Here is a 20,714-nt window from a genome sequence, read left to right as displayed (position 1 = left end):
GCGAGACGCTTTACTTGATTGGTCAAAATTGTGACCTAGAAAGAACTTGACCAATCAGAGAACACTAGGCATTAAAACCTTATGGCGGCGACCAAGCGGTACACAGGCATGTCAGGTCGTGTTTTTTTTCAAGGTTAGCAGGTAATCGAGCTCTTTCATTGATTAGAAAATGAATCTGCGTAGTTGCTACAAAACTATGTTGTAGTTAGGCTAGCCGAAGAGATATTTGATACCTGCATACGTTCAAGATACGGGACGAAAAAAAACGGGGAGGGGGGTGAGACATCTTCCGGTTTCTTGCATCATTACAAACGGCACGTGGGTCAAGCAAGACATCTGTTAAATGTGGAATCTCTGATTTATGTATTTTAGAGCCTCCGTGTGTACTAGACACGGCTGGTAATTATAGATTTCATCTTCCGATCTTGATTGAAGCCTTGATGAAGAAATGAATGTACACGTTGTCAGCGGGCAAGATGGATCTAGTATCACATGACATGGCTAACATCATTTTGTGGCACCGACTTGCGTCACAAACCTACCTGTTGCTGATGTTACCTAATGCATTCCCCGGCCCATGCATTAGACTCTGATCCTTTATCCAAACATTTCCACATTCTAGTATTTTAGTGTTCTATGTACTCTACTCTATCATTTTAGTCATTGCAAGGAGGATAGTCAAAGTTATCATCATGTTAAGTTCTGTAGCCAATAGAGAATTGGTGGCGAAACGGCTACTTTGGTGTACTTAAGGTTAATACGAGCGACGATCACTGCTTTTGTCTACATCTGTCAACTGGTGCCTACCACGACGTCAGCAGATTAGATTATTAATTGGTATTTAGATTAGCAGATCAAATTTCTAATCAATATGTAAATTTATCTTTTGCCTACCACCAGCTTTTTGCCTGTTGCTGCGTCACCGTGACATGATTGCAATCGCTCGTGTCTAAATATTACAATGTTTTGATACTCTCATAATGTTGTGGGTTTTATGACTATACAGTAGATATGAAGAACATCGTCATACTGTTTTGATCATACAAGGTTGTATTCTTCATTTACTTCATGTCTTGTGTATGTATTCTTTGGCTTATCATCAAAGGTAGAATGCCGATAAGTATCTACTCCAAAGTTGGCTTTGCGGTAGCGGTCAGCGTGACTCTGCTCAGCATTGCTGCGAGGTTCTTTCGTCGAAGGACGAGACCAAACCCCGCCCGTAGCCCCAGAGCTGCAGAGAAAGACTTCGGGGAGGCATTGCTACGTGTCAGCTCAAGTACCCCACGGGCCAGGAGCCCAGCTAATGTAGATGGAGGTGAGTTATCTGTATAGCCAGTATAACTATAAGTATAACCGCTCTTCTAGACCAGCTTCTCAAGGCAGACGGCAGGGCATGTCTATGTATTATATTTCACTGCATGAACAAGCTGCCACACCTAACCGCTGCACATCTAGCTGCAAGCATTTTCTAAAGCTATCTGAATAGGATGCCCCTACAGTACTAACTTGGTTCCATGCTGCGATAGTTCTAGGAAAAAACTAATTTATGAACACCTCAATCTCGAGATGATAACTCTGGTACATGTAGTTGAAGCCTTGAAGGCATGGCTTTCTAGTAGTTGGTATGTCCACCGGTTTATTAGTCATTTTGTACATTTGAGTACATTTTCAAAGTCGTGTGGTTATCATGCTAGTACAGTTTGTCTTTGATTTGCTTCTTTTGGTAGTACTGAACAGTGCACACTAGCTGTTAAAGGTGTCAAACATCAAACTTGATGTTATAGCAGCACCTTAGCATTCAATTGTTTGTGCCTTTCATTCATCATTTTTACACTCCCCATGTCCATCCCCAATGGTAGGAAACCATGTGCGGACCATCAGCACAACGTCAGTGTCCAGTAGTAGACGGCATTCTCTCACACGCTCCAGCCTGCATGGATCGCTCACATCCATCCGCAGTGCGTGCTCAGAGAGGACCGTGCAGGTGGACCACATCGACATGTCACCTGCACAGATCTTTCAGACAGGTGAGTCAGGTGTTACGCTGTACAGCAGCTTTGTGTCAGACTTCTATAGTTTGTGTTGTTGTACTCGTTGTACTAACAGTAACACATTGTTGACAAAACAATATGATAATCTTAGAACTACCAACAGAGGTTTTAATTGTTTACTAACACAACAATCTATGCTTGCAGACATACATTTAAAACCATCTTTTCTTCATCATCTTAATAATTCTTATATATTTATACTGTATTTCCATGTATTTTGCTTTTGAAGCTACAAAAGTACTGTATGCGAGAAACAATTTATACAGGTTAATTGAAACATGGTATTTGAAGTTTTTGAACTGCATTTAGTCCTAAGCTTTACAACACAATTACATCTGCTCACGTGCATTATTTACAAAACTATGTAGAACCTTTATTGCCCTTTTCGTTATAAAATTCTTTACCATACAACACTCTGACTGTCATGTTTCATCCTCTGTCTCTCTGTCTCTTCCATGTGTAAATCACCCAGGGTTAACAGGTGTGCTACCAGTTTATCAACATCTAGTACTGTTTGTCTTTTGTGCATTGTCAACTTTGTTTAATTTCAAGCTTTTATTAGTCAGCTGTCAAATCAAGTGATTATGGATCTTAAGTGTTTCCAGTCTTTTTAGTGTGAAGTTTGTTTTGTTTTTTGTTGGTAGTCTTTTTTATCAGCACATGAATCAATAGAAAATCATAAAAGAATCTAAGGCACAAATCAATGAAAATGTTGTCATGTTCCTGTTGATAGAAATTCATGTTTTAAGCTTGCATATTGCAGTCTTTGGCCCTTTGCCTATAGAGATTTGCATGGCATTCGTCTGTTAGATATTCAAGCCATTCTATTTTTAAATCTTATAGTTGTTTACTGAACGCTTTGCTTCCCCTACGGCTGACTAAGCTATGGGAGAGAGTGAGTTGTTTAAGTCACCTTTAGTACATCTGCGACATACTTATCTTACCTGTGCACACCTTTGACCGTCAGGTATGCAGCACCTGGAACATGCCATCAGCTGCTGGGAGGAGATAGCCACCATGAGAGTGGAAGATAGAGTCTTGGAGCTGGAGAAAGGGGAGGGGGCAACTGGGGCTGAGGTTTGTATCTTTTTTTAAATTCTTCTCCACACAGAAACTCTTAGGTCCCTGACACACACTTGACAAGCTTCGGCTTTATTTTTGATAGCCAGAAAGTCATATTTAACTGGGTTAGGGGAACTGCAGGCACTGGTTGATTCCTAAAAGACTGTGATGATCAGGAGAACACTGGGCGATTTACTGCCAAAAATGTCATAAAGTGCTTGCAGACTCGTCAGACAATCAGTTTTCATATTGTGTGACAAAGGTATTACATAGTGGCTTGCAATCATCAACAAGGAGAGATGTACTAGATAAAATGCTTTCCATCCTTCCCTGTTTGACCTTGAGTTGACTAGGCAAGTCTTGGTCAACTTTTTAACACTGATAGATTGTGGCAAAATAGTTTTACATGATGACCATAGTGACCACAGTTGTGTGAAGATACATGTAATTGATATGCTGCTGATTGTACTTCCAGGGTGCTGATGATACTGAGTTGGTAGAACGTGTAGAAAGATTACTTCAGAGAGCTTACAGACTGCAGGAGGATGGGCGCAACATTCTCCTGGACCATTCCATAGCGTAAGTAGTTGATACAAATAGTAATGCACCAATCAGTCTCCTGCACTCGTAAAACTCTTCATGCCAAAAGATGATTAGCAGCTCCTGATGCTGTCTTCTGTCTATGGCTGCAATAGCCTTTCCAAGTTCTATCACTGTTTGTATAGTTAAGTCCATTATACCAGTTTGATCTTAATACTGTGGCAGCATATCCAAAGAAGTAAGTTAATGATCCTAAAGGTAAAGAGTGATTTCTTCTGCCTGTAGTAACCTGTCCCGAGACACGACCATGACTGGTTTGGACGCCATCTCGGAGCTGGACCAGCTGTACTTACAGGACTGGCGCAGAGACGAGACCTCCTCCACCGGCTCATTTGTGTCCGCTGAAGAGGTAGGGACAGCACAACAAAAACAACAATAACAAACATTTGGAATCTTTCTGCAATCCTGTTTTCATTGTAGTCTTATTCTTTTCCCTGACTTCTGTTTTGGCTTCATTCTTGATTTCATTGTCTTAAAAATCCATTTCAATCTGTACTTCTTTATTTCTTCCTTTTTGTTTCAGAAACTTTTTTAAATCAATACAAACATCTGGTTTGATGAAATAAGAGAATCCCTCTTATGTTCCTCAGCCATACTTAACCCTTTCCATGCCAAGTGTGTATAAATCAACCACTGCAGAAATCAGCATGGACAGGGTTAAGATAACCACATTGGTCATATCTGAGCTGTCACTCAAAAATGAAGAGATTCTTTTATTTCTTTCACACATTTACTAAGCTTTGCTACATTCTGTTTTCTACCCCCCTCCCCATTTCTTTTCTCATTAGGAGTCTTTTGTACACATGTTAGACTGGCTGCCCCCTCAGTGTGTTACCCCCTCTTCCACAGATGGTACATTCCACACTGGGCAGGTACAGTAGTACTTACCTGATGATCAGGGAAGTCCCATTCACCTGTAATGGCAACAACTGGGACCTGCATGGCTATTCTGTAATGATCTAGAATAGACCCCACAATGATGCTTGTGTCAGTGGTGACCTCAGTTAACAATGATGTCACATCACAAGAATATGACAATTATTTTTTGAATATGAACATCAACACTGTGCAAATTTGTCCATCCATTTAGAACTGTGTAACAGTCAACTTGCAAGCAACCGTGTATAATCAAGAGTAAATATATAAGATGCTAAGATCTTGAAATGTTACAGAATGCTTTTTGGTTCAGTTTGGAAAATTCTGTTAGCCTGGGTCCCATCTGCCGTAGTAGCCATCGCTGGTTCAATCTTTTCACTGGCTAATCTTAGCAAGCCAAAAGATTGAGCCAGCGGTTACCTCAGAGAATGGCACCCAGGCTGACATTCTATCGTCTTTGAATTGCATTTCTTGAATTCTATTGCCAAGTTGAAAAATAAAAAGATTTGAGTGTTAAATAAATCTTATCAAACAACGATTGTTACAATCCATTGACATGTCATTTAAGAAATGTCTTTGAAAGTATTCAATTTGTTGTTTTCTGCTAGTTGCAAGAGTTGCAGGATGACTATGAGGATGAGCTAGCGTCAGGAGAGAAGACCCCCATTGTTCCTATCACCTTGGAGCTGTATGCGGCGGCACAGGGTCTGTTAGACAGCGAAGAGATTCCCTGTCGGACAACGAGGTATTTATCAATCAGCAATGGCGCAAGAAATGTCTCACTGACAAGAGCATCCTGTCAATAGTGCCATACATTGTATTGACAGTAATGTCCTGCCAATATTTTTAGTGAAAGTAATTTCCTGTCAATAGTGAAACAAGTGCTTTTGCAAAAAGCTGCCATTTTCGCTCAATGAACATGATTATGTACACGTGGTTAGTTGAGGAGTATATTATAACGGGATGTGATATTCTTAATCCGTCACCCTATCCCTTAATCCGTTAACATAAACTTAAATCCCACAGGATAACCCTTAATCCGTCACCCTTGCCCTTAATCCGTCATGAAAGCCTTTAATCCCTCAGCATTGCCTATGATATGTCACCATAGCCTCACCTCCTTGAGCACGGGACCCCCGTTTTACGTCCCTCCCGGAAGACGATTTCGTGGAAAGCTTCGTGAGGCTTCCTCTCTGAAAGGAGGAGGAACGTCCGTCTCACCTTTTTCTATAAGCTAGTTAATAACCACATCAATATTAATACAGATAGTCTACTGAAACCAGCTCAGGGGCGCACCCGGGGAAGCCACACGCTCAAATTTCAACCACTTTACGCCCGAACAGACTCATTTAAATATTCTTTTTTCCCTCGCACCATACCCGAGTGGAACGCCCTGCCTGGCGCGGTTGTTACGGCTCCCACCGTTGAGTCTTTCCGCGCCAGGCTGGAGGCCTGCCCGCCTTAGCCTGGGACCTCCTCCCCCCCCTACTTTGCCCCTCGCGGGGTTATCTGGGGGTTTAATAAGTTGAAGTTGAAGCAATCCGGACGTCCTTGGTTGGTCCCCCATCCAAGCACTGTCCGGACCGCGCGTTGCTTAACTTCCGAGATCGAGGGATCGGGTGTATCCAACGCGCCACGCGGCCGTAGCGTATATAATGAACAATAAAAAAAAATTAGGCATGGTTTGGATCTAAGATCATAATATAAAGACGTTGTATACATCAGACGGATGTTTGAAAAGAAGAAAAAAAAAGTAAAAAAAAAACTTCACCTGACGGATTCGAACCGACAATCTTCGAGTCCACACGTCACAACCTTCCACGAGGAGCTAGTGGTACATGCCATAGTGGTACACTACTTTATAGGTATATAATGGTTAAAACTCTATGCATGGCAAAATTTTTTTTGTCATTTTCTTGACAAAACTAGTTTCTTCTTGTTCAGTTTTGTGGTATAGATGTAATATGGCCATGTATAAAAACATGGATGTAATGTACTACCTTCCAAGATCCATGGATCGCATGTAATTTTCGATGGGATACTGTATCACAACTCTATCAAAAGCGACACCTTACGATTTTATTACGTAGTACATGGCTGCAGGGTTAATCAAGATCGTACCATGGTCGGTCGGTTTACGCACCGTGCCACGGCATATGATCTCGTCTCAACTTCATTTTCGCGTCAGCGCGAAAATGAAAAAAAATATTTAACATCCTGTCAATAGGCTCTGCCTTTGTCATGTTGTTTTTAGCATGCCTTTTAGCGTGCAACTTTTCTGCTTTGGAATTTTGGCAATGTAGAGCTCTTAAGATATAAATTTTAATCATAGAAAGTTGCAATGAAACCCGACATGTTCACTTTCTTCTCATCTATTTGATGGCCAATCTTGAACGACCATGCACTCACTGTGGTCTCTGTTAACAAAGCTTCTACACACCTGTATGTAGTCGATTATCTTGTCAATAAATTTTGATTCTGTGTCTGTAGAATTTCGAGTGAGTGGTAATAACTCTGCTTCAGAACTGCTATTTGCCACTTTCACCTGCTGTGTCCACCCTTCTAATTGGCCAGTGGATCCGGTGCTTAAAAACTGATAGACCACTGCCTTAGTTATGATTGGCCAATACCTGCTGTGGCCATAGTTCGAACTTAGTTATCTCCATGAAAAATGGACATATTGTTTTGGGTGTGTCTGTGTGTCTGTTTGTTTGTCTGTTTGTCTGTTTGTTTGTCTGTTTGTGTTTCCGGACTACTGTAGTCAGCATAACTCAAGAACCTCTTGATGGATTACGATGATATTTGGTATGTGGGCAGGTGTTGTGAAGCCGAAATTCAAGGTCGATTTTGGGCCCCCTGGTATGTGACCTTGGTACTGCAGCAGAAATTCCATTTTTGTATCTCTTGACCTGGACGTGCTATGGTCTTGATTTTTTGGTGGCAGATAGCTTGTGGTGTAATGAAGACGTGGTGTAGGTTTGGGCCCCCTAGCAGCTTGCTCTGGAACTGCAGGGGCGTTATCGTGAAAATCTTCTAAGGAGAATAACTGAACAAAGGAACAACGGATTTCCATGATATTTAGCATACAGGTAGCTTGGACAGAGATGTACACAATGAAATGCAAATTATGTTAATTAGGACTTAATTTGCATAGCTAATGAGGAAAATCTATATTTGCAGTGTTTTCCATCATAAGACTCAAATACATGTAACATATGTAGTTTATGGAAAGTGGATCATCGACAGATACCAATTATGCAAATAAATTCCTAATTTGCATAATTAAGGCAAAACACGATATCTCATCTAATTGGAAAATTATAGGACTGTCAATATGATACTTAGTATGCAGGTAGCTTAGACAGAGATATACATAATGAAGTGCAAATTATGCTAATGATGACTTAATTTGCATAGCTAATGAGGCAAATCTATATTTGCAGTGTTTTCCATTATCAGACTCGAATACATGTAACATATGTCGTTTCTGGAAAGTGGAGCATCAACAGATACCAATTATGCAAATAAATTCCTAATTTGCATAATTAATGCAAAAACACCATAATTAATCTAATTGGAAAAATATAGGACTGTCAATATTGCAACATGTGTAAGTTAGATAAAGGTGACCAAGCATATATTATGCAAATGTGTAAGTCATTTGTATGAATAGAATTGTTCATGGAGATATGAGGTCGTGGAACTCTTGTTTTACAAGGTAATTTAAGTTCACATATGAATGCTTTCCTACTTTCTTTTTCCAGAACTGGAATGTTGGAGTGTCTCTCTGACAGAGAATTTACTGCAAAGCTCCACTGTGTTAGACAAGCATTCCAGGTAAGGAAGGGACAACACTTATGTCACTTTACTCCTTAGTTACTGAAGGCATACATAAATATATACATCTAGTTAAGCTTCACTTGTCAGTTGTTAGATAAGAGCATCTTGCCTAAGGCCCAACCATAACAACTGTTGTTGATTTTAGCCTCCATGGCAGATTTCTAGGGGCCCTAATTTGCGATTTTCAATAATGGTAAGGTTCTCCAATTACAGGGGAGATTATTTAAACTTGAAACCTGCTTTCTGTTGGCATTGAAAGGAAAGGTTATTAAGGAAGCCTTTCAGAGAGGCTATTAACATGTTTGCACAAGGGCAATTCACATGTTCGCTCAAGGGCAATGTAATGTACACGTACGCAATTTACTGAGTAGGCCCTGGCACACCCCAACCTCATTCCATCTTTCTATACTTGTTACAACTATATGCAATATATGCTAGTCGATTTGCCACTTGACAATTTGACCTCGAGTGTATGTTTGCCTCATTAAGAAGTTCTATGATTGTTCACACCGTACCTCGTTGATTTTACAGTTGTTATTTGAGGATGAAACGGTGAGACAGTGGATGATAGAGACGGGGAAGGAGATGATATCAGAACTTATGTGGAGAGCAGAGAAGGTATGAAGAAGGTGTGGATAGATAAAGGATGGACCACAAAGTTGATGTGTGAATGTTAAGTTTCTCATTCGGGTTAAGAAGTTTTCCTTCATACTTAGCATTTCTGGTTTGTCTTTTTCTAGTTCAGTTTTTGTCCATGTATTTGTACAATCAGATTCAGTATGCCTAAAATCATTTATAATATGAAAATGATAACATCTACTAACATAATTACGCCACCCTGAAAAGAAACATCCAAACAGATCTCCAACCCAACGTCTACCAGTACAATGCACTCCAGACAACCTGTATATCTAAACTGCATACCTGGGGGGTGCTGCACTAGGGATCTCTCAAACCCACTGTTTTTCAAAGTGGCAGATTTATGTATCCCGGCAGAGTAATGTTAATGGTGGTTACATTTATTTAATATTTATTTATTGATCTTTAGGGTGGTCCCTTCAGTAAACAATGTAGCTACATTCCAAGGGAGCCCATGTATGAAGTATACACTGTTTTTACTTCTGCAGGATCCTAAGGACTTCCAGCAAGCCTTTGAAGACATGTTGAGATACTGTGAAGACTCCACCAATTGGGAAAGCATGGCTGAGGAGCTGAGGGCCAGGGGGGTAAGTGTTGATATGTTCCCACTTTGTGTCAAATGATATCTTGTTACTTGTTTCACTATCAGGTTTTAGCCAAGTTTTGAAGGTATGTTTTGTGGAATCTGACCAATCAAAGTCAAAGTTTTGGTTATCAAAAGATGAATCTACCTTTATTACACTGCACAGTGATATTCACAGCGTATGAGTGCAACATTGTTGTGTCATGAGTAGGTCTTGAAATATGTTTCTATTTTGCAGTCAGGAAGTTTTCCGTAGGCTATCAAAAACTGGGGGACTTTGCGGGGCCTGCTTTTGCGTTGTTTACCAATGCTGCAAAATGTGAAAAAAATGACACAAATATGTCGAAATGACCCAAATTAGTTGCAGATGTCAGTCTGAGTGGAAATATTTAAATGGAAATATTTAAATGCAGGTGTGGCAAATTTTACAGTATGAACCTTTGATATCATTTGTATTACTTTTCCTTTTCTTATATGTTGCAGGTGATGTGTTTGTCTTTCTATGATGTAGTGCTAGATTTTATTTTGCTGGATGCTTTTGACGACCTGGCCAATCCACCATCCTCAGTCACTGCTGTTGTGCAGAATAGATGGCTGTCAAACGGATTCAAGGAGACGGTGAGTAACAGTCACGTAGATATTGCCCACAAACATTTCAATAGAAAATCATATACGTCACATTTTTATATGTACTGTTGTCATGCTCATCAAGCCCACACAGAAGCATACAGAGTTGATTGCAATACTTCAGCTGCATACATACAAAAATGCGAGATATTTCCTTGATTGACAACACCATTGATAATTCTTGAATATCAACCATGAGGGATATTTGCTAGGAATCGTAGATCAATCATGATTAATATAGTTTGTCTTCCAACTGTAAAACTTAAGATAAGGAATGTAATTTTTAACTTAAAGGATGGATTTTAAGTATCATGTTTTGAATCAGATGTAACGTTAACTTGTCTGTTTTGGATCTGTTCCAGGCACTGGCCACTGCTGTGTGGTCAGTGCTCAAGGCAAAAAGGAGAATGCTACTGGTAAGCTATGTATTCCACCCTACCCACCCACAACCACCAATAACTCTAAAAAGTACAGGGTAGTTTTATCATAGACAGCATTGCTGGTTATGACAGTGATCTTTAAGTTTTACTTTTTGCCTTGACCTTGACCAGACTGCCTCTGCTTGGTAATTGGACGTGATATATTGATAATAAGAATCCATGTAGTAATTGTGTGATTTGTATGTTTCCTGTCTCCTTATGTTATCAAAAGTAAACCTGTCTTGTATTCTGCTCCAATTGCAGTTTGTCTTGTAATTTCTTGTACAAAATACCAGTCTTTTCAATGTTGATGTTAGAACAAAATACCTTTGTGGTGAGTGTCTTGAATGGTTGACATGTTTTAACTGTATCTGCATGACTGTGAAATGAGTGTGATCCATGTGAGATTTGTTCAGTGTTTCACATAATGTCATGTCCTTTCCATGTCCGCAATGCACCTCCTGTATGCAGAATGAGGTTAGTTTCTAACAGTAGAAACCGTATGTGATTTATTTCTGGGTTTGCTTGATCTTTAAATTGCCTTCTTTCATTGAAGCAGTTGGAAATTGCTTGGGGTGATCAACAGGGCGGGTTCAACTGCACATGACGCATTTCACTTCCTTCACTTTCATCTTGTACTTACTAGTTTACATTCACTTTTCCTTTGCTGGCACTCTCTCGGAAGATTATATGTTTCATAAAGCAACCTCCTTTTACCTCTGGCAAGATGGTTGCGGAAAGTTATTTTCTCTAAGAGACTTGTAATTTGTTGACTTGGCCTGCCCAAGCTTGCTGCCTATTGAATTGCATAAGCTGAAGATCAAGCCCTGGGTAACAATATACGTACGTGTACAGTATTGTAGGGATACATAAATTCCTGCTTTTGCTTGCAAAATTGATTCTGAGGATTCATATCTGTGTCAGAATGTGAAACCAGATATCTTACGTAGAGAGGTGTTATGAACTTAAGGCTCACGTAAAGAGGATTAAACTGCAGTTCAAAGGTTTTGCCTGTGCCATTCAGTACATGACTTGTATAACACTAACAGTTGCTGATACATTTTTGCATGTTTCGTGACCAGGTTATGCCAAATCTGAGTCAGTTTTCAAGGTCAAATTCTGAAGTGCTTAGAACTTAGATCACTCAGGATGATACTGTGAATATTGAAACATTTGCGATGGTTTTTTTTGGTGATTTTTGCGCGAAATCATAAAACTGCAAATATTGTGTTTTATAATTCTATTGTACAGAATTGTTTCAAGAGCAAACTTCAAACACAGTGAAAACGTAATTATCCCTCCTGCTGCAAAATAAGACCACTTCAAAAGTAAATGCAGTTAAACAGTACATTTGTATCAAATTTACAAATTAGGCCATGCTGATTTGAATATATGTATGACATCCTCTCGGGAACCCAAAACTGTGCGAATGAAAAAAAAAAATTATAAAAAAAACATGGCCTTCATTATAAAATTCACATGGTCAGGTAGGATGAAGAAAACTAAACACACGTAGTATGGTATACCAAAATACAGATTCTTCATTTTTGTTCTTTCAAAACTTCTTCTTTGACTTTGGAATTGACTTTGGCATTCTACAACATTAGTATACATTTTCTGGATTTTTTTTTTAATTAGCATCATGTTTTCTCTCTGATGTATTCTTCTATGAATTACAGATTAGCTGATTTTTTTTGAGGGGGCAAATGGACAAAAATTGATGCACACGAGGATGTCATCCATGTAATCAAATCAGCATGGCCTTATTATTCACGTCGGTCAAAACTACTTTAATAGACTGTTTCTTACTATCGCTGATAATAAAGTCATGACAAAAAAGTGGTCAATATGATTTATATGATTTTATAGATATACCTTTCAACTGTACCCAGTATGTTCAGATATAGAATGACGGTGATTGAAATTCTGGGAAAATGCAGTGACAGCCACAGATAAGTGGTATTTCAAGCAGTAAGAAATGTGTGCATCATTCACCCCTGTTATTCATGTTAATGATATATGATTAGCTTGTTTGCCTGTCATCATCACAACACAGACTCACAGGGAATTGAAGACATTTGTCAGACTTAGCTGGTTGCCAATTAAACCTCCCAACTGCTGTGCTTCTAAAATGTTCTATATCAAATTTTGTAGATTTTGTATTCATTTATTCTTTTGACTGCTGCATCGTATGCAGCCAAAGCTTCCTCACAAGCCAAAGGTTAAGGCAAAGGACTCGCCTTAATGGCGTTGACAGACGTCACAAGTGCAATTATGAGTACAAAGGTGCAGCAACTTCTGTAAAAGGTTTCTTTTCCCTTCTTGGCACTGTAGATATACAATTGTATATACAATTACAATATACAATATTAAAGGAATTAAAGACATTTGTCATACTTAGCTGGTTGCCAATTAAACTTGGCAACTGCTGCACTTCTGAAATGTTCTATATTTTGTATTTGTGATTTTATTCTTTTGACTGCTTCATACAATGCAGCCAATGCCGCCTCACAAGCCTGAGGTTTTTTTTAACGAACTCTGGCACTGTAGATATACAATTATATACAATACAATACAATGTACAATATTAAGGGAATTAAAGTCTTATACATTTGTCAGACTTAGTTGGTTGCCAATTTAACCTGGCAAAACTGCTGTACTTCTAAAATGTTCTATGTATTTGTGATTTTATTCTTTTGACTGCTGCATACAATGCAGCCAATGCTGCATTACAAGCAAATGGTTAAGGCAAAGGGCTAGCCTTACTGACGTGGACAGACGTCACAGGTGAAATTATGAGTAGATAGGTGCAGCAACTTAGACTCTTTAGAAAATTGTTTTCCTCCTTGACATTGCATCTTACATCTTCCCCAGGTAGGCCCGCAGGGTCTGTCAGTTGAGAAGCCTTCTCCACCTTTCCCGGTCCTTGACATTGCACAATTATATACAACTTTACTTTTCCAGTATCCAGACGGCTTTATCGCACACTTCTACGCCATCTCGGAGCACGTGAGCCCGGTCCTGGCCTGGGGGTTTCTGGGGACAGATGAAGAACTAAACCAATTGTGCTACTTCTTCAAGGTAAAAGTGGAAAAGTTGTCCTTTATTCTGATGTTAGACACACATGTAGAAGGATTTTTTTCAACTGGAGTAACCAAGGGCATTCATCACTCAGAGGTTTCATAAAACTTTTAAAAATATCAGTCTCCTGAGGGGTCCATGTCTCCTGGCTATATGATAAATGTGTACTGAAGAATGGCTTTTGTACTTCTGACATTGGAAGTTTTGGAACTTCTTAGGAGTCCTTGATCAGGTTGTTGATGTTTCCCATGATACCATTACCTGATCTCACAGTCACTATTATCATGACAAGTGGGAATCTTCCCTAGCTGAACAAAGATGTTGGGAAAGGTTCCAAGCACTTTAGGCCGCACCAATTTGATTTCTTGGTTCTCAGACAAAAGAAATAATGCTAGATTGGAATATCAACATGAAAACAGACTTTAAGGGGAGAGTATGTATCATGGTACACACATTCTTAGGGAGTGAACAGAGTCGGATGCCAGTTTTCTTCCTATCCCTCTCTTTTCATAAGATCTGCTTGCTAAGAGTTTACATATAAATGTCCAAGAACCAACAAGTGAAGATGGTGTGGCCTAAATAGTATCAATCTCAAGCTGAGATTCCTTCACATCATCTATTTCCAGAGTCTCAAGAAATTGCTCTTCCAGTCCTATAATTTTCAAGATTTCTGATTATTATGATTATACCCTGTAGATGCATTCAAGTATATTAGTCATACAGTCATGGAAGTTCTACTGTCCAGTTGTATGATATCTAATTATATGTACTACTACTACTAGTTATTTTAATTGTCATTGTTTGGCACCACTTCTGGTATTTAATCCAATTTTTGTTTTGTTTTTTTGTTTTGTTCCCAACAGGACCAGGTACAAGGATTCATCACGGATGTTTTTAACTTTGAGAAGACTCGTTATTCCTCTGTACAAGAGATGGCGGATGACATCATGTTCCTGGCCAGACAGCGAAGATGCGTTCTACAGGAGAGACTGTCTATCGTTTCCTCCTCACCGCAAACACCAGAACACGTAAACGGAGTGATCAGCTCAGCGGAAGAGGAGACAATACATGTGGATGATTCTCTTGAGAGTGTAGAGTAGAATATAAGTAAGCTAAACAGTATTGCGTAGGAGGCTGATGTTTATGATAAATCTTTAAATAGTTGCGGTGGTTTTATGTTCGCTGTTTTTGCAGTGAACTACTCACCGCAAAATCAACACACCATAGACAATACAGATTTTCTGAGCTGAAAGCACAACTTCTCTTCCCTTCTAATGTGAAATCATGTCCCCTTGAACTAAATGAATTCATAATATATCCTAGTGGCTCACAGTGAAGTGGTCCTAAAATGTGTGGGACACCCTTAGTAACAAGAGTTCGACATATAAACAATGCGAATTTTTTTATTCAGAGAATCTGCCTTTTTGTATTTTTTATCTCTATTTTATGTCTCAACCAGATATTTGATTGGCAGTTTAAGCTATTGGTCGCTTTGATGTTTTGAATATTGTGAAATGTTTGACAGTATTTTCTTTCAATTAATGTAAATACATGTTGAAAAGTGACTTTTTGTAAATACATGCTGCACAAGTGTTTAATGTCTTGAATTACATTTCATTCAGAAGAACCAACCCAGTAAGAGTAGTATGAAAAATAAAAGAAACAAAAGAGAATTAAGAGATGATAGTCATGCATTTAAAGTTATGCTTGCAACTGTAGTACCAGTTTGGATGTTTTGGTCATAGTTAAGTGAATTTTATACATGATAGATTGAAAGGTGGCATTGATTGCCTAGCAGTTAGGCTAGCGGGCATGGGTTTGATTCCTGGCTGCATTGGGCCAGACATTGTGTCCTCGTCAAAGACACTTAAAGGTGCCCTAAGCGATTTCAGGGGGTAAAACTTGAAATATTCTGGGGAAAACAATTCTGTTTGGTGAAGTTGAAATTGACATTTACCTACCCATATTAGCACATCTGCATCATTATTTCACACTTTGGGCGTTTAAAGATAGCACAGAAGCAAGCCACAAAAGGAGTATTTTATTTATTGGGTCCCCCAAAAAATCAGCCCAGAATCCAATCGTAACCTAGTCTCCAAGCAGACCTACGGGTTGGCAAAGACCGTATCCAACAGGCAGAAGGAGTTTTTATAGCCAACCCAAGTCTCATAGGGTTGGCTATGAGACTTGGGTTGGCTATAAAAACTCCTTCTGCCTGTTGGATACGGTCTTTGCCAACCTGTAGGTCTGCTTGGAGACTAATCGTAACCGTTTTCTGTCGACAATGTTCGGTAACTTCCGGCCGCGTGACGTCACAATGCCCAAGCACATTGAGCCATAACCACGTGATTATTTCTTCGGAAGTGTTCGGGACTTATCGGTCAGAATCGTGCATGTTCGGAAGATTTGAAATGATGGCTGGCCTCCAAGTGCTCAGATTTTCAATGAGTTCCCACCACACGACGACATTGCATTCTTACTCCATGATGGTCGATATGCGATGGGATAGTGTTTTATAAACTTACTATGGATAGAAATCAGAAAAAGATTGATTTTGAATATGTGACTTTCAGTTCCCTAATATTGCTTAGGGCACCTTTAACACCGCTTTCCCTACCACCCAGATGTAAATCGGTACTTGACTTTGGTTAAAAGGTGGTTGAGGAAGAGAGATGGGCTTTACTTTCAATGTAGTGCCCAAGATACTGAAAATGCAGAAATGTTGGCGGTGGTTTTATGTTCACAGTTTTTGCGGCGACCGTTTCACAGCGAACATAAAACCACCGCAAACTTTTCTGTCCAATACTGGAGCAGTATGTGACTTTAGCACTGCCGCGAACTTAAAAACACCGCAAACACTCTATTTTCCCCTTAGCGTGAAATGAAAACCATGCAAAATCAAATGCATTTACAGTTACTGTAGTGTTGATCAACAACCCACTGCCCTTGTGGCCTCTACAAGGCTATAGGATTTCTTTTTTTTTATACCAAAATACCATGAAAAAATTATTTCAAATGAATAGGAATTGAATTCTCCGTATAAATATTTTTAAAGATTTCATCGAAAGGCTATTCAATAGAATGTGGAACATAGGACAAGCATTTTCCAACTAGTAAATGAATGAATGAAGATTTTATTTTCATGTCCTGCGACTCAATAACGTCGCCCAGCCCATACGGACTTATAGGACACCAATTGAATACATAAACTTGACAAAGGAGTTTGTCAAACTAGTAGATTTGTCAAACTATTTGGTAACTTTAAAGACAAAAACATTGCTGTGAAATGATCAGACATTTACATACTAGTTCTGCTGGATGAAAACTAATTCCCCTTGTCTTCAGAGACTCAGTCAGTTTGCTGATTACCTGGGAGCCAGACTGAGGTTATCGGGTCGTTAGCCAGTTCCTTCGGCGGCCCAAAGCAGTAAGCCCGCCGATCTAAATTCCCGATACGTGGGAGTTTTGGCCCGAGAGAGTTGACCAGCCCTGGGTAACTGACTAATGGCCCGATAACCTCAGTCCCATATGGTAGTTTGCTGATGGAAGATAATGAATGCTATTTGAAATGCTTATCCAGGTGTATGATTTAATTTGTAAAAGAAAAGATGGATAAAACGGTCCACGTTTCACGATAAATTAAATTCAATCCATGTATTTTCTTCTGAATTACATTCACTGTGATTCCAAGATTCAACCCAATATTGGAACAGCTTTTGCTGGTCATTATGTTAAATTTCTACACATGATATTTATGCCTTGTCAGGTGCCTTTCCTACACTACAAATGAAGGAAATGTTTCCTTACATCAATTATCACATCATATGTTTCAGTACCAAGGTCATCATATCTTTCACCACCACCTGTAAACAAGGTCTGGTATCCATTTACGGCACAATGCAGCCAGGAATTGAAGCTATGACCTTGCAAAGCTGGTATTTCACTCTAAGTCTAGCAGCACATTACCAGTCATGCAGTTAAGATTTTCCCTACATATGGCGAATAAGCAGGACAGCATGACGCAACAGATGGCTGTAGCATTCAATCTCTTCGCAGCATATTGTGTATTTGGCTCTGCATCTAGATTAGCCAAAGACCGGTAAGTGCAGTACATCAGGTGGTAAGTGTAAGCCACGCACTGTATTTTCCTTTCAAAAGACTTGGCATGGTCTTAAAAACTTGTTTCAGGAAATCGCGGAATCATGGAGTGAGAACTGAAGCACAATCACGTCTAACCACTGCATGCCAAGCTAGGGGTTAAACCTCATAGTTTGTAGTGAGTAGGCCATGTAGGCAACAAGGCTTATTATATAGTGGCTGAAATAACTTTTGATTATAACAAACAAGAAATGAGCGATATTCTCTCTCTTCTCGCTATTGCCAGTGTAAGACTACACAACCATCTTAACCTGAAGTCCCAGAGATATATTACATGGGATTTCTCACTGCTGGGATACAAGTTAATGACTGCAATCCATTATGTAGCCAGTGCGTTACGCCGAATGGCGGTTATACCGGTGTCCGGCTATAAAGGTACAGATACAGATGCATATGATCAAGAATACGCAAGACATAAACGTACCCTACAATATATATCTTTATTACTTCGATGATCGACAGTACCAAGAGCCACACATGAAATACAGCATTTTATCTTTATATCAACGTATATCTTTAATTATTTTGCCAGCTAAATCAGAGATAATATCAGTATAACATACGCCTTAGCAACACCCGTGTATACCTACATACTGGACAGACCTTGCGACAGCGAGAAATAGGGTGTAAAATAGCAACTGTCTTGTGCAGATCCATTAAACATCTACTACATCAGACCTCAATAAGTACCAGAGTTCTAGATATAAAATACGTGATGAATATTGCTGTGCAGTGTAATAAGGTGCATTCTATCAATTATGTAGAAAGATGACCAACAACAGTGAATTTTGTTTTATGTTCATGTTACAATACGTCCATTTAAAACACCAGTGCTAAACAGTGCAGAAACTATATATATACATACCCTGACAGAAGAGAATATAGATACATTCAAGAGTCGGTTTTCTCAGTCAAATCAAAAAATGTTTCACTTCACATGTCCAAATTTCGACTAGAATATTTTACGTACACACATAACACTTTTTAACATACATCAACAGATTAACAGAAAACGCTAGTTCCTATCGTTACAACGGTCGACCAGTTCTCCATTGTTGCATTCAGTGCTACTACTGTTGTCCCTCCTGGCAATAGAGCGTAATTGAACTCAAAATAACAAAATCTCATTTCTTTCTTTATCAATCAAAGCAAAAGGCCGTCGTTTTTCGCCTACCACACCCGAAAAGCATCTCAGACTCCTCCTAGACATATATCAGCAAACATGTCCTGGCATTTTGAATGGTAATTCCAAATATGCATATGCTATTACAGAGATACCAACAATTAGGGAAATTCAAACCTTTTTCATTGATATCACTGACGAATCAACTACCAGAACGAAACACCATTCAGCCGCCAGAGGTAGAGCATGATAGTCTGCACTACCACACCAAAATGAGTTATAAAGTCTTCCTTAATTTTGTTGTCACAAGATTCGTTGATTATCATACGGAACTACATCCATCCAGTTTAACTCAGAAGAAATCTGCAGTAGCTCTAATCAAAATGGGTAATGACAACGTATCTCGATAAAGTTCGAGTCCATTTGTCCTTACAAGAAAGGCTGGCGCTCCGTATGTACAGTTCATGACATTATATCCAGGTACAATGTACCAGAGACAAGAAAGATACACGCTAGCTATAGAGATACAATATATACATGAATGAACGATTGATTGATTGATTGATTGATTGATTGAATGATTGAGGGAGTGATTATTACTGTGTATTGTGGCAAATTCGTCCTTAATTTTTTGACACCATAAGGCCATACTGGCTGATTGGCACGCATTAGCGCCAGTTTGTGCCACTTTGCGAATGCCGTTCGCAATTTGGCGTATCCCAGTGAGATACCCGTTTAAGTCTCTTCCCTGTATTAGCAAGTATAGTGGTACCGGCAGTAAAAGTAAAACGTTAATCTAAATGGAGCTACTAGGCCCAAGTATCTATAACAGCTCGTATATTTCGGCTTCATCTTTTTCTGAGCATAAATTCATAAAGAGCTTCGCTTAGTAGTGTACCGCGATTTTGCCCGGTTGATCAACAATCTTCATTATAAACACCACTTTGTTACTTTATTCCCTGTAGCTGGTCTTCGGTGCCAGTGTGTCTGGGAAACTTCCCTGACGCTTTTCGACACACAAACTGCGGTTTATGAACCGTAATTAGAACCCTTTCCATGTACAAGTCGTATGACCGACGACTACTGGGATTCAGGCTCCAGTCTAGGCATACAGGTCCAGAAGTAGAAACCATTACCATTTCACATACAGAAAAATCTCAAAAGATAACAACTGCAGAAATCTGCATAATGTACATGTTGATCCGTTTCAAACTCTAGATCTAAATGACTATTTTCTTATCACTGCCATCTCCTGTTCACAAATTTAAAATCATGTAAATGAGACCTCTCTGAGCTGACCTAACCGCGTGAACTTCAGGAGTTTTGCATACACGGCACGTCTTCACTTCTTGAAAAGATAACAATCGTACGGCGTAGCTGAATAAATTGTCCCACTGTAGCTTTGTACATATAATGTTAGATTTTCTGTTAGATTTCAAACTGTGCTTTGTTCTGTCTGGCCACCACCACAAATGTAAGGTAACGCACGTCATGGGCCCCTGAAAAATTGACTTTCTGGCGGAGGAAATAACAGCTTTCATGCCTTCAACACCATTAATTCTTAGCAAAGAATGTCCCTGTTCTACGTGTGCATTTTAGCGACTCTCTGAAATGGTCTCGTCGTCATCAATTCGGGTGCGTTGCCCGGACTTCTA

The 20,714-nt window shown here is 39.4% G+C and overlaps 1 protein-coding gene across 4 annotated transcripts; it reads left to right on the top strand.

The window, feature by feature from the left end:
- The first annotated feature begins 34 nt into the window (after window positions 1-34).
- Window positions 35-15,453, top strand: LOC136441618 (mitoguardin 2-like). 4 transcript variants are annotated; one of them, XM_066438005.1, is made up of 15 exons: window positions 35-141; window positions 1,106-1,315; window positions 1,860-2,027; window positions 3,019-3,128; window positions 3,589-3,692; window positions 3,939-4,062; window positions 4,502-4,585; window positions 5,198-5,334; window positions 8,354-8,426; window positions 8,961-9,047; window positions 9,557-9,655; window positions 10,135-10,269; window positions 10,641-10,694; window positions 13,662-13,778; window positions 14,642-15,453. In XM_066438005.1, exons 2-15 carry the CDS (start codon window positions 1,111-1,113, stop codon window positions 14,876-14,878), a joined length of 1,734 nt encoding a protein of 577 aa, XP_066294102.1. In that variant the 5' UTR covers window positions 35-141; window positions 1,106-1,110; the 3' UTR covers window positions 14,879-15,453. The 4 variants fall into 4 exon arrangements, with proteins under 4 accessions (XP_066294102.1, XP_066294106.1, XP_066294105.1 ...); XM_066438006.1 differs by having other exon boundaries at window positions 56-141; window positions 1,110-1,315; XM_066438009.1 differs by lacking the exon at window positions 4,502-4,585.
- The last annotated feature ends 5,261 nt before the right edge of the window (window positions 15,454-20,714 follow it).

This window comes from Branchiostoma lanceolatum, chromosome 9 (genome assembly GCF_035083965.1).
Source record: "Branchiostoma lanceolatum isolate klBraLanc5 chromosome 9, klBraLanc5.hap2, whole genome shotgun sequence".
NCBI lineage: Eukaryota > Metazoa > Chordata > Leptocardii > Amphioxiformes > Branchiostomatidae > Branchiostoma > Branchiostoma lanceolatum.
The sequence above is the reverse complement of the archived record's forward strand: the minus strand, read 5'-3'. Positions and strand labels throughout refer to the sequence as shown.